At 41.4% G+C, this 13329-nt stretch overlaps 1 protein-coding gene across 1 annotated transcript in view; it reads left to right on the top strand.

Annotated features, from left to right (window-relative positions):
- LOC115225842 (probable C-mannosyltransferase DPY19L1) overlaps nt 1-13329 on the top strand; it is a 39420-nt gene that overhangs the window by 4138 nt on the left and 21953 nt on the right. The window contains exons 2-4 of the mRNA XM_029796828.2: nt 9202-9226; nt 12004-12091; nt 12811-12948. Of these exons, the coding sequence (XP_029652688.1) occupies nt 9202-9226; nt 12004-12091; nt 12811-12948 (251 nt within the window). The remainder of the gene's footprint in view (nt 1-9201; nt 9227-12003; nt 12092-12810; nt 12949-13329) is intronic.

Here is a 13329-nt window from a genome sequence, read left to right as displayed (position 1 = left end):
TCAGATTGGAACCTGGTGCAGCCCCCTAGCTTACCAGGTTTCAGTCAAACCATCCAACTTATGCCAGCATAGAAAGCCGACGTTAAATGATGACAATGATGATGATGATGATGATGATGATGATGATGAATGAGGTAGGTAAATCACTGAGCTGTCCTCATCATGTTTACACTAGACTCTGAGTTTGAAATGATGTCCGACTGGTGAGTCAAGCTCTCAGCAGAAGGAGACAAGCAAGAGTGTTTATTAGAGGTTATAAATATATATACACATATGTACATACATTCATTTTTTTTTTTACCTTTTACTTGTTTCAGTCATTAGACTGTGGCCATGCTGGGGCACCACCTTCAAGAGTCTTAGTCAAACAAATCAACCCCAGTACTTATTTGCTCTTTTTCTTTTAAGCCTGGTACATATTCTGTCAATCTCTTTTGCTGAACTGTTAAATTATGAGGATGTAAACAAACCAACATCGGTTGTCAAGTGGTGGTGGAGGATAAACATTGACACACACACACACATGTATATATTCTTTCAGTTTCCATCTGCCAAATCCACTCACAAGGCTTTGGTTGGCCCAAGGCTATGGTAGAAGATACTTGCCAAAGGTGCCACACAGTGTAATCGAACCTGGAACTATGTGGTTGGGAGGCCAGCTTCTTACCACACAACCATACCTGCACATGTCATTTGCTTGACATCTGTTTCCCATGCCAACTTGAGTTGGATGGTTTGACAGGAGCCGAGAAGCCAGAGGACTGTGCCAAGCTCCAGCATCTGCTTTGGAATGGCTGGATGCCCTTCCTGACACCAACCACTCCACAAGGGGTACTGGGTGCTTTTCACATGGCACCAGCACGCACACACACAAATACACACACACACACATAGATATATGGATGTATTGTATGAATGTGCAGGTAAAAACAAAAGAAAAAGTAATCCAATACACATTGGGTGTGTGTGTGTGGGGTGGCTAGTGGTTAGTGTGTTGCATTCACAATCGCTAGATCGTGGGTTCGATCCCTGGACCAAGCAGCATGTTGTGTTCATGAGCAAAGCACTTCATTTCTTATTGCTCCAGTCCATTCAGCTGAGGAAAGGGCAACCCTGCAACAGACTAGCCTTCCAACCAGGAGAAATCTTGGCCTGCTTGCCTAACCAGCAGGATGGCATTATTCGAAGGCTAAAACAATGCAAAGCACATTGTGATCAGCGTTGTATGACAATATCTGATAGTCTGGTTGATCACAAGCTCGCCTGATCAGCATGCACACATACATGTCTGTATGTGTGTATGCTTGATTCCAGTGTCTATCTCTCCATCTGCCTCTCTCTCCAGGAGTTTTCTTGACATGTGGCCAAGTGCCAACCACCTGACCATGTGTGAGAATCCCTTGACCGCCAGCAGACCATCACACCAATCCACTTCCTTTCAAAATCAGAAAATGGTCATTGCAAAACCCCTTCAAACTTTGCTTTTGTTACATTTACTCAAACCCCAAAGAATCTCTCTCTCAACACATGGCTGTGATGCTCCCCCACTACTGCGTAGCACCTTGGGAAAATGTCATCTACTGTAACCCTTTGTGAGACAGAAACTGAAAGAAGCCCATTGTATATGTATAGAAATATGTGTGTGTGTGTGTTTGTGCCCTTGTTTTCACATTGATAATTGAGAATGAGCATTACCATCATACAAGCAGTGTTTTTTTTGTTTCTAGTCTTCCATGAAATACATGTCTGGCCATGGGGCAATGCAATCCTGCCTGGAAACTGGTAAAAGTTGGTGATAGAAAGAGTACCCGACTCTAGAATATCTACCTCAACAAATTGCACCTGACCCATGCGGACACGGGGAAGTAGACATTAAATGATGATGATGATGATGATGTCCATTGAAGTAGTTGATAGTTTCTGTTAATTTGGGGACTTAATTAAGAGTGGAGTCAGTTGTTCTGGAAACACAGCAACCAGAGCAGAGATAAGAATAAGGGGGGAAAAGTTCAAGGAACCCTTATCTCTGCTGGCAACAAAGGGATTCTTTCTTCAAATGAATGGCAGATTGTTTAATGTTTGTATATGAAGCATGATGTTGCACGGTGAAAGGTGGGCATGGCTGGAGGGAAGGCTGTAAAATATATGAGGTTAGAAATGTTCTGCTTCATGGCTGATATTAATACACACGAACGATAAAGCATAAATGAGCTGAAAGGAAATCAGGGCATGAGAGCAATCAGATTTAGTGTGCAGCGGATGTAGACTGCACTGGTCGTCATCATCATTGTCATCGTCGTTGTTGTAGTCGTTTTAGCATCTATTTTTCCATGCTTGCATGTATCAGACAGAATTTTGTTGAGGTGAATTTTCCACAGCTGGATGCACTTCTTGTCACCAACCCTCTCCTGATTCCAAATAAAGTAATATTCCTCCACGACCAGGTGTGTTTCCATAGAGTGTCAGAAACAAAGGTACCCATGCCGGTGACACGTAAAAAGCACCGTCCGAACGTAGCAAATGCCAGTGCTGCCTGACTGGTGTCCGTCTTGGTGACACGTAAAAGCACCAACCAATCGTGGCCGTTTGCCAGCCTGCTCAGGCCCCTGTGCCGGTGGCACGTACAAAGGACCCACTATATGCAAAGGCACAGGTGTAGCTGTGTGGCAAGAAGTTTGCTTCCCAACTGCATGATCCTGGGTTCAATCCCACTGCACTGCATCTTGGGCAAGTGTCTTCTGCTATATCTCTGGGTCCATCAAAGCCTTGCAAATCAATCTGGTAGGTGGAAACTGAAAGAAGCCCACCATATGTGTGTGTCTGGGTTTATCTCTAACACTGCTTGACAACCAGTGTTAGTGTGTTCATGTCCCTGTAACTTAGCAGTTCAGCAAAAGAGACTGCTAGAAAATGTACCAAGCTTTATAAAAAACAAAATATGCTGGGGCCGATTTGTTCAACTAAAATTCCTCAAGGCAGTGCCCCAGTATGGCCACGATCTAATGACTGAAACAACTAAAAGATAGTAAGGGTGTGATTGCAGAGAAAATTGGCTGCTACTTCTAGCAGAATGAGCAGCCATGTAGAGGTCCCTGCATTGGTGTATATCTTAGAGAGGAGACTCCATAGGTTTTCAAACCCTTTCACTACCAACAACAACCTGCCACGTACATCTTGCCACCTCCCACCATCCCCATGTCTACAAGCTCACCACCACCGCCACCACCACCACCATTTGCCATCTTGCCTTTACCATTCCTGCTGATTTATCATCACCAACTTCCTCTGCCACATCACCACCACCACCACCACCACCACCACTACTACTACATACCATCTTACTTTCACCATCCTTACAAACTTGCAAGATTTTATGTGGTCGCTCAATGTGCTAAAAATAGCAGCCAAATCTTTCTAAAGTGGCACCTCTAGATACTGTGCATGTCGTAAAAAATGGGATGGTCACACCTGGAATGCTTTTGATCCTCAGTCTACTCAATCATGGCTTCATCATCATCGTCAGGCTGAGCTTGCTCAGACATTTGTAACGTGCACAGACCATCCATCTTGGCCCTGCATTAGTTGAGGGGGGTCTTTGGGGAGGCATCCACTGTCTCTGATGAGTCGATCCACATATGTTGTATCCGGACGACCAGCATGATTACGGCCATGCTTTGGCATTCATAGCAGTTGGTCACTTGCCAGCCTCTTGTTTAGCTCCCCAGCAATATCCCACAAGATGCAAGCACCTTTCCCTTATAATGTTGCAAACATACAGATCTCTACACAACTGTTTCTTGATGGGATGGGTTCTCCCAAGATATGGGGCTAACCATTTATTTAAATATCAACTTTTCTGTTTAAGAAGCTTAGCTTATCATCATCATCATCATCATCGTTTAACGTCCGTTCTCCATGCTAGCATGGGTTGGACGGTTCAACCAGGGATCTGGGAAGCCAGAAGGCTGCACCAGGCTCCAGTCTTGATCTGGCAGTGTTTCCACAGCTGGATGCCCTTCCTAACGCCAACTACTCCATGAGTGTAGTGGGTGCTTTTTACGTGCCACCAACACGGAAGCCAGTCAAGGCGGATGGTGCTTTTTATGTGCCACCAGCCCAGGGATCACAACTAGTTTCCATTGATTTTGATGTTAAAATTAACTCATTAAGCTAATGTTTGGAATATAAATTAACATTTAAAAGATTTTAATTTAGATCACAGAAAATTTATATAGAAGCTACCTCAGGTAAGTTGGTGCCAAAAAGAGTTATACATTAACAATAAACTTTTAAAATATCTAGTAAGTTACTCTAACAAAGCTCATCATTCCTAATACAGTTAAAACTGGGTTATATTAAATTAAGAAAAGACAGCTGTAATATCATAACAATAAATGCTTTATAACAATGGAAATAGGCAGGAGTTCTCCTTACAGCTGTTTCTTGGTCGGTTGAGTTCTCCAAGATACATTCTTAAGACTGCTCTTAACTTTTAGGAGTAAGTTCCATCTAACTTGGACTCCAGTTTTTTGGTAAGTGTCCAGCCTGCTGCTCCCTATAAAGGGCCAGCAATTTTAGCAGGTGCAGGTAGTTGATTGCATTGTATCTGAATCAAAGTTGTGATGGTCATGAGTGGAATGTCTCTGATCAGAGCTGACCTGGAGCTAAGCAACATCTACACTATCACCCCAATCATATTGCTATCATATCCACCATCGATGTTACCACCACCAGCATCTCCATCACCACCACACTATTACTCATTTTCACCCGATCTCTTCACATCGCAGCCATCATCACCATTCTTCTATCACCTGCCTACCTCTGCCACCACCATCAATATGTCTGTCTCTTTCTCTCTCTCTCTTCATCTCTCTCAGCCTCTCTCCATCTTTCACTGTTTGTCTGTCTGTCTCTATTTTTCTCTCCAGCTCTCCCTCTCCTTCTCTCTCTCTCTGTTTTGTCTATCTCTCCATCTGTCTCTCTCTCCAGCTCTTTTCTCCTCTCTCTCTTTCTCCCTCTCTCCCCATCTTTCTCTCCTTATCCTTTCTCTCTGTTCTTGTCGTCACTCTCTCTCTCTCTCTCCAACTCTTTTCTCTTATCTCTTTCTCTCTTCCCATGACTCCTCTCTCATTGTCTCTGTCTCTCTCCATTTCTTCCTCTTCCCCCTCTCTCTTTATATCTCTCCATTTCTCTATTTCCCTCTCTCCATTTTTCTCTCTCTCTCTCCAGCTCTCCTCCCCTCACTTTTTCCCAAGTCTCTCTCTCCTCTCTTACTCTCTCATTTTGTTTGTCTCTCTCCACTCTCTCATCTCTCTCCTACAGTGATCGTTTTTGTTTATCTCCATGGAATTCACCAGAACCATCCACGGAATTCTTGGTCTGAATTTTTTTTGCCATTTCCCTTCTGCATTCTTTCATTCCGATTCCCATTGACAATTATTTCAAATGATTTACATTGCCAATGGCTTACAGAAAAGCATGAACACCACAACATCGCACAGTTTCATTCACTCTGTCTCTCTTCCATAAATCTGGCCAAATCTGTTTGTCTCTTGTCTCTTCCCCTCTTGGCCGCTGCCACATCTTTCTCTCCACCAAACCACCCTCATCGGAATGGTGGAAGGTTGGACAGAAATACTGAACAATAAAGATAGTTGTGTGATGAGGATGGTGGCGGCGGTGGTGGTGGTGGTGGTGCTGGTGCTGGCGGTGGCAGCGGCGGTGGTGGTGGTAGTTGTGGCGGCAGTGGCGTTGTTGGTGCTGGTTGTGGTGATGATGAGGGTGATGATGATGAGGATGATGGTGGCGGTGGTGGTGGTAGCAGTGGCGTTGGTGGTGGTGGTGCTGGTTGTGGTGATGATGATGAAGGCAGTGGTGGTGATGATGGAAGTGGTGGTGGCGATGATGATGATTACCTGTTAAGTCAGTCAGCACTGTTTCCCCTCCTTGGGTTGATGTTGTTTTGTTACTTCTATTTAACAATTTTACAGAGTATTTTTTTATTTAGCAACCTGTTAAATCAATTAAATTTGTATGATGATGACGATGACAAAAGTGAAATGAAAACCAATGACATCTAATTAGCTTTATTGTCTTTTATCTTCTCTAACTCACTGCCTCCCTCTCTCTCTCCCTCTTTCTCTCTCTACTACATATTCTATTGGACTCTTTTTCTGAACCACTAAGTTATTGGGATGTAAACACACCAACACTGGTTGTCAAGTGGTAATGGAGGGAAAACACGCACACACACACATGACGGGCTTCTTTCAGTTTCCGTCTACCAAATCCATACACAAGGCTTTGGTCAACCTGAGGCTATAGTAGAAGACACTTGCCCAAGGTGTCACACTGTGGGACTGAACCCAGAACCATTTGGTTTGGAAGCAAACTTCTTACCACACAGCCACGAAGTCCTTTCTTAGTAAATTTTAAATTATTTCTCTGTTGATGAGTGTCGTCTATCATAGCACCAGATCAACCAAAGCCTTAGGAATGGATTTGGTTGAAGGAAACTGAAAGAAGCCCGTCGTGTGTGTATGTCTTTGTGTTTGTCCCCTTTAGTGTTCAAATTATTCATTCGCATTGTTTGGAATTAAGGACGGATTATCTCGTGGCTTCAAGATTTCAATAATGTGATTATTCACTTTCAGAGTGACATTGTCAGGTATGTGTGAAAAGCTAGATCTGGTTAGTTTGAACAAAAAAACAGAACATCTTGCTGGATATGGCCAGTTTAAATGCAAAAGGGTTAAAGTATTGGGGGTTGATTTGTTCCAGTAACCACATCGAGCCATTGCTTCAGCTTGGGAGCGGTCTAAAGACTGAAACTAGTAAATAATCTGCTACTACCCCCAAATCAATAAAATGCACAGCCGTCATTGAATGAGGGCTGTGCCAAGGTACTGTGAGTGATCTAAACAACCAGTAGGTCACATCAGCAATTAGGCCTTATATAGATTTATTTGTTTTTCACCAGATTTTCGTACGTTTTTAATCCACTTTCAATATTTTATCTGGTAACATCTGGTGCTGACATTTGGAGCTGCCTGAGAAATTGGAGACCTCACTAACTTTTCCCGATATTTTATTACAAAATAAAGTGCTGAGCTGGCAGAGTTGTTACCATGCCAGACAAAATGCTTAGCAGCCTTTCATCTGTTTTTTACGTTCAGAGTTCAAATTCCACCAAGGTCGCCTTTCATCCTTTCGGGGTCAATAAAACAAGAACCAGTTGAGTATTTGGATCAATGAAATCGATTTACTTTCTCCCAAAAACTTGCTGGCCTTGTGCCAAAATTAGAAACCAATATTTTATGAGAACGGGTACAAAGATACATGCAGACACACACACACATACACACGTAATGTAGGGGGTTGCTTTGTATCTCCTGTTGCTGTGGGTTTTAACAGGGGTCCGATATTGGGTTTGAGGACCCATATCAGATTCTGTTGTTAAGGTTTTTGTCCAATATGTTTGTTATTCTTCTGCAATACACAAAATATTTTAATAATTTTTTAAAACAATTTCTAATGATAATCAATGGATTTTTTGTAAACATCAAATGGCCATGAGGGTCCATCCAGTTAAAACAGGAACTAAAGGGGTCCATTGGTAAATATTCTTGAGGCACACTGTTTTATAACAAGACACCTGGGATTGTCCCTCTCTCTACCCCTGGCACAGTCATCACCCTTCCCCCCTCCCCTTTTTGTTGTGGTGTCTTCTTTTCTTTCTCCCCCCCCCCCATCATTGTCCTTCTTCCTGTTCTTGTCTTGCAAGTTACTTGGTGACCTCGTTTGACACGAAAAAGGCTTTTCGGTCCACATGGTAAAGTGGTTGGTGTTAGGAAGGGCATCCAGCTGTAGAAACCCTGCCAAAGCTAACATTGGACCTTAATGCAGCTCAGTGGCTCACTAGACCCTGGTGAAGGGGAGTGGCTTAGTGGTCAGGCAATTCAGCTCTCAATCATAAGGTTATGAGTTCAGTACCCAGTGGTGCATTGTGCCCTTGAGCAATTGCTCCAATCCACTCAGCTGGCAAAAATGAGAGAGCAGTACCTGTAATTCAAAGGGGGCTTGCCTTGTCACACTCTGTGTCATACTGAATCTCCCTGAGAACTACATTTAAGGATATGCCTGTCTGTGGAGTGCTCAGCCATTTGTACATTAAATTCACAAGCAGGCTGTTCCATTAATTGAACTAACTGGAACATTTGTCGTCATAACCAACAGAGTGCCAGTTTTTTTGTTTGTTTTCTTTAGACCCTCTCAAACTGTCCAACCCATGCCAACATGGAACATGGGCGTAAAACGATGATGACGACAACTATGCTAAAATGGTGTGATTTGAAAAGTTTTGGTTCCTTTTTTCTAGCAGGCTGAATAATGTGATGGCGGCACAGGTGCCTTTTACATGGTGCTGGCATGGGTGGAGTTTATATAGTGCCAGCACAGGTGAACTTAGTGCCAGGACAGGTGCTTTTTAGGTGGTGTCAGCATGAAATGAGATTCCTTAACCCTTTCGTTACCAACCCGGCTGAAACCGGCTCTGGCTCTGTTGTACAAATGTCTTGTTTTCATAAGTGTTGAATTAAAATCTTCCACCAAATCTTAGTCACAATTTATGTTCTTGACACCAGCTGAATGATAACTAAGTTATTTACTAAATTCTTTGTTATGTTTAACCCTTTGGTGTTTAAGCCGGCCATATTCGGCCCAAATATCCTACATGTTTTACATTCAAACTGGCCATATCCAGCCCCTCACACCTAACCTATATTGACATTCTAAGAATAAACTATCACACCATTGAAACTACAAAACTGTAAGATAATGTATGATTAATTCAAAACAATTCAATTGATAAAAGTATTACATTTAACAGATTAATCTGAACACTAAAGGGTTAAAGTAATTGAAAGAAACAGAACATCTCGAAATAAATACAGTAACAAAAGGGTTAACTTTTAAATTAAACACCTTGTTCATAAATGAATCCACTCTTAAATGTTGTACACCTGTATATTATGCAATCGCTTGTGCATGCTGCAATTAACTGCACAGTTTTGGTTTTTTGTTTCGTTGCAAATTACTGCACAAAATCACGTATTACCTTCACACCCCCCACCCCCCTCGTTTATTCCATTCACTAACCATTCTTATATTCTCTCTGTTTCTGTTCTGCTTCGTTTACAGCCATCACAGCAGGTGTCCTACACAGGTATGTTGATTACATTGTTGCTTGATAATTTTATTTATTAATTTTTTTCTTTTACAATTTCCTCATTTGTTATCCATCTTGTTGTTGTTGTTGTTGTTGTTTAACCCCAAGTCAACCTCGATTGGGTAGATTTATGATATTTAACCCAAGGTGATCACAGCATTCCAGCCGTGATCATTTTTGCTAAATCTTGTTTATGTTGTGTAGCTAAGACCACCTTGACCAGTCTGTTCTTTGTTTCTTAAGATGGCAGGGTGTGATTTGAGGGAGATTTGGTTACTATTTCTAGCAAGTCGTGTGACCATGTAGGGTCTCCCTCATATTTGTTATATAACCCTAGTCCTCTCAGCTTCGCCACATCTGTGGTCTAAAAAAAGCCAGTTGGATTAATAATTTCAATCGTTGGCCTTGCAGCCTGACTATGTCCTGTGAATGTATTGAACATTCAACATTGTCATTATGATTGATTAAACCTGGAGTATTGATCTTCTATGCTGGGTAACTGTCGTGACCCATCAGATCTATATTGCTGTCCGATCAACATATGTTTCAAGCTTTTGCTAGTGTCAACGTGACAACGACAACGTCTGACCTGCTCCCCCACCCCTCCCATCTGTGGATCAGCTCTGATACAACAAAGCTATGATCAAAAAGCATTCCAGCTGTGACCATCCCATCATTTTAGATTAGATTTGGGTCGAAATTCCAAATGGCACCATCCTCGGTGCTATAATCCTGTAAGAACTGAATCCCTAAAGTTTGTATTCTTGACAACTAAAATTCCCAAAAATCAAAACTCTCCGAAATTTAATTCAGAAAAAATTACAAATAAAGTTCTTGAAGGTTCAGGCATAGATGTGTGGTTAAGAAGCTCACTTTGCTACCACCTGGTTTCAGGTTCAATTCCACTCGGCTGCACTTTGGGTAAGCGTCTTCTTGTATTCTTGCCCTGGGTCAACAAATACCATGTGAAAGAATTTGGTAGATGGAAGCTGTGTGGAAGGAAGCCTGTCGTGTATCTGTGTGTGTGTGTGTGTTCCCCTAACTGCTTGACAACTGGTGTTGGTTTGTTTACATCCCCATGACTGATCGTTTGGCAAAAGATACCACCAGAATAAGTACCAGACTTTAAAAGAAATAAATATTGGGGTCTTCTACTTCTCCAAAACCTTCTTTCTGTTTGCTGCTTTCTTTAACATTTGCAAGAAATTGGCTAAGGTCAGAACAGAAGACGGGTTCCCCCAGGACTGAAATACCCAAGACACCAGCACAGGTGCTTTTTACATGGCACCGGCACAAGGTACTTTATTACATAGTGCCAGCATGGGTGCTTTGTATGTGACACCAGCATTGGTGCCATCAATGGGATGCTGGCACAAGTGTTTTTTACGTGACACTGATGTGGCTGCTTTTCACATGTGGCACCAGTAGAGATGCTCCTTACATGGCACTGGCACAAGGTACTTTTCATGTGGCACCAGCATGAGTGCTTTTTGGAGAATGATTGTGAGCGTGGCTGTGTGGTTAAGAAGTTTGTTTCCCAATTGCATGGTTCTGGGTTCAGTCCCCCACCCAGACACACACACATGGGGTGATTAAATTTATGTGCAATAAATTGCTTATACTTCTACGATAGACAAAATATTTTAATTAGTTTTTATATAATTCCTGATAATATTTAATTATTAAAACACAGTAAGATTTTTGTTTTTTTCTAATACACAACGAATGTGTCTGAAGGCCTTGTGGAGTAAACCAGGAGTCAAAAGGTCCATAGACAAATAATGGTTGAGGGCCAGTGCACTATCAGCTTAAATGGGTCAACCATTCAATTAACCCTTTAGCATTTAAACTGGCTTTACCCAGCCTGTGTGGCTTAGTGGTTAGGGCATTCGGCTCACAATTGTAAGGTCATGAGTTCGATTCCTGGTGACTCATTGAGTCCTTGAGCAAGACACTTTATTTCACTTTATTACTCCAGTCCACTCAGCTGGCAAAAATGAGTTGTACCAGTAATTCAGAGGGGCCAGCCTTGTCACATTTTGCATCCTGCTAAATCTCCCTGAGAACTACATTAAGGGTACATGTGTCTGTGGAGTACTCAGCCACTTGCACATAGATTTCTCAAGCAGGCTGTTCGGTTGATAGGATCAACAGAAAAATGTGGATTTGATTGCAAATCCTGGTTTAGGATTTTAGCAGCTCTTCATCACAGACCTAAAACTACCTGGCATGTCCTTTTCAGTATTTAAGATTGTAACGTGTGATATGAGGGAGATGTGACTGTTATTTCTATGAATTATAGTAACTATCTAAAGGCTCCCTTCTTGACTCATCTATATTGAAGATAGGCAAAGCAGATCTGATAGGATTTAGGTGACAATTCTGAAGTAATGTATTGTTGTGTAGCAGGAAATTTTTGTGTTAGTTAGGGTATGTTGTGACATGTCCAGTGGATGTCAGAGGTTGTTGTCATGGGACACTCAGATGGCATGTTTTTGTAAGAGTGTAGACGTGTTGTATTCAAGCCACTGTCCAATCTGCCATTGTGTGGCACCAAAGTGGTTGTGTTTGTATTGGTGGTTTTCAAGGCATGCTTTGTGGATTATAGTGTAACATGGTTGGTTGTAAGACATTGCTGTAACAATGAAATACGAAATTATTTTAGAAAGAGGAGAACTGGGTAATTCCAGTCACCAACTCCTCTTACCAGTAAAATCAAAATCTTTCTTTTAACGAAACTTCTGTTTTTTTCTTTTTCCTTTTTTATCTTTCAGAAACCATGTGTCAAAGATGTTTGAAAATGACAAGCATTTCTCTCACCTTTCTACTTTGGAAAGAGAACTTTCATTCCGTACAGAAATGGTAAGGACATCTTCTTCTTACTGTTTCTCTCTCTCTCTCTCTCTGCTATTCAGTTGATCTCAAAAGCTGGCCTTCTATACCTTTATTAGCTTGTATAATGTACAAGAGTCCCTACTATGCAATTTATAACATAAAGACTAGTGCAGACATGTAAAATAATTTATTATACACTGAAATAAATTATTTTTCCATAATGTTGGCTGTGAAACAACCATCATCCCATGGATATCAACTGGTTAAATAAATATATTCATCTCATACCTCCTGACTTTCTTTATATTCTCTCTCTCTCTCTTTCTCTCTCTCTCTCTCTCTCTATATATATATATATATATATATACACACACACACAGGACGCCATGATAGATCGTTAGCTCCTACACACATTTTTTTCTCTCCTTGTTTCTCTCCTTGTTTTTTTTCTGTGTATCTTTCTGTCAAAGAGCTTAGGCTCGAAACGTAAAAGACTTTTTCTATTTCTATTCCTGAGGGCCATACTAATACATTTGCTTGTTTGTACTCCACCTGCCTTCGTCTTTTGTTTATTTTCGTAAACTTTCCCGTTTTATATTATATATATATATACATATATATATATATATATATATATATATATATATATATATATATATGTATATATGTATGTACACACATGCACACATCATCTCCCTCCCTGTCTCTCCGTCACTCATTTTCTCTCTTTCTCTTCTCTCCTCCAGGGCCTCTACTATTCCTACTATAAAACCATGGTGGACTCACCCACCCTGAAGGACGGTCTCATGGACATAATGATGGACAACGTTACCGAGTACCCTCAAGTTATCAACACCCTCAAGAGATTCAACCTCTACCCTGAGGTGAGTTAAATAAGATGCTATGAGAACAGGGGGAGCTGCTGTAGTGTTGGAGTTAGGGTTTCAAATCTCACTGGTGTCTTTTTCTTATTTTAAAGAGGGAAAGAGAAAGGCCAGCACCACTGAACCTTTTCAGACCCTTCTAGAACTTTGGCCCTATATTATATACCAGGTTTGTATATTTACCAGGCCTTAGGGAGCCATCTTCTCTCAATGTTGAAAAATTGTCTTGCATTAAATGGGTCCATGGTGCAATACAAGTGTAGGGACCACTGTTCTTCATGGTCACTTAAATTCCTAGAAATAGTAATGAAATTCTCTACAGGCACAGCTTTCCATCTTAAAAGAAGGACACATTGGATAATATAATCAACATTGAGAGAA

The sequence above is a fragment of the Octopus sinensis genome, linkage group LG28 (genome assembly GCF_006345805.1).
Source record: "Octopus sinensis linkage group LG28, ASM634580v1, whole genome shotgun sequence".
Lineage (NCBI taxonomy): Eukaryota > Metazoa > Mollusca > Cephalopoda > Octopoda > Octopodidae > Octopus > Octopus sinensis.
The sequence above is the reverse complement of the archived record's forward strand: the minus strand, read 5'-3'. Positions and strand labels throughout refer to the sequence as shown.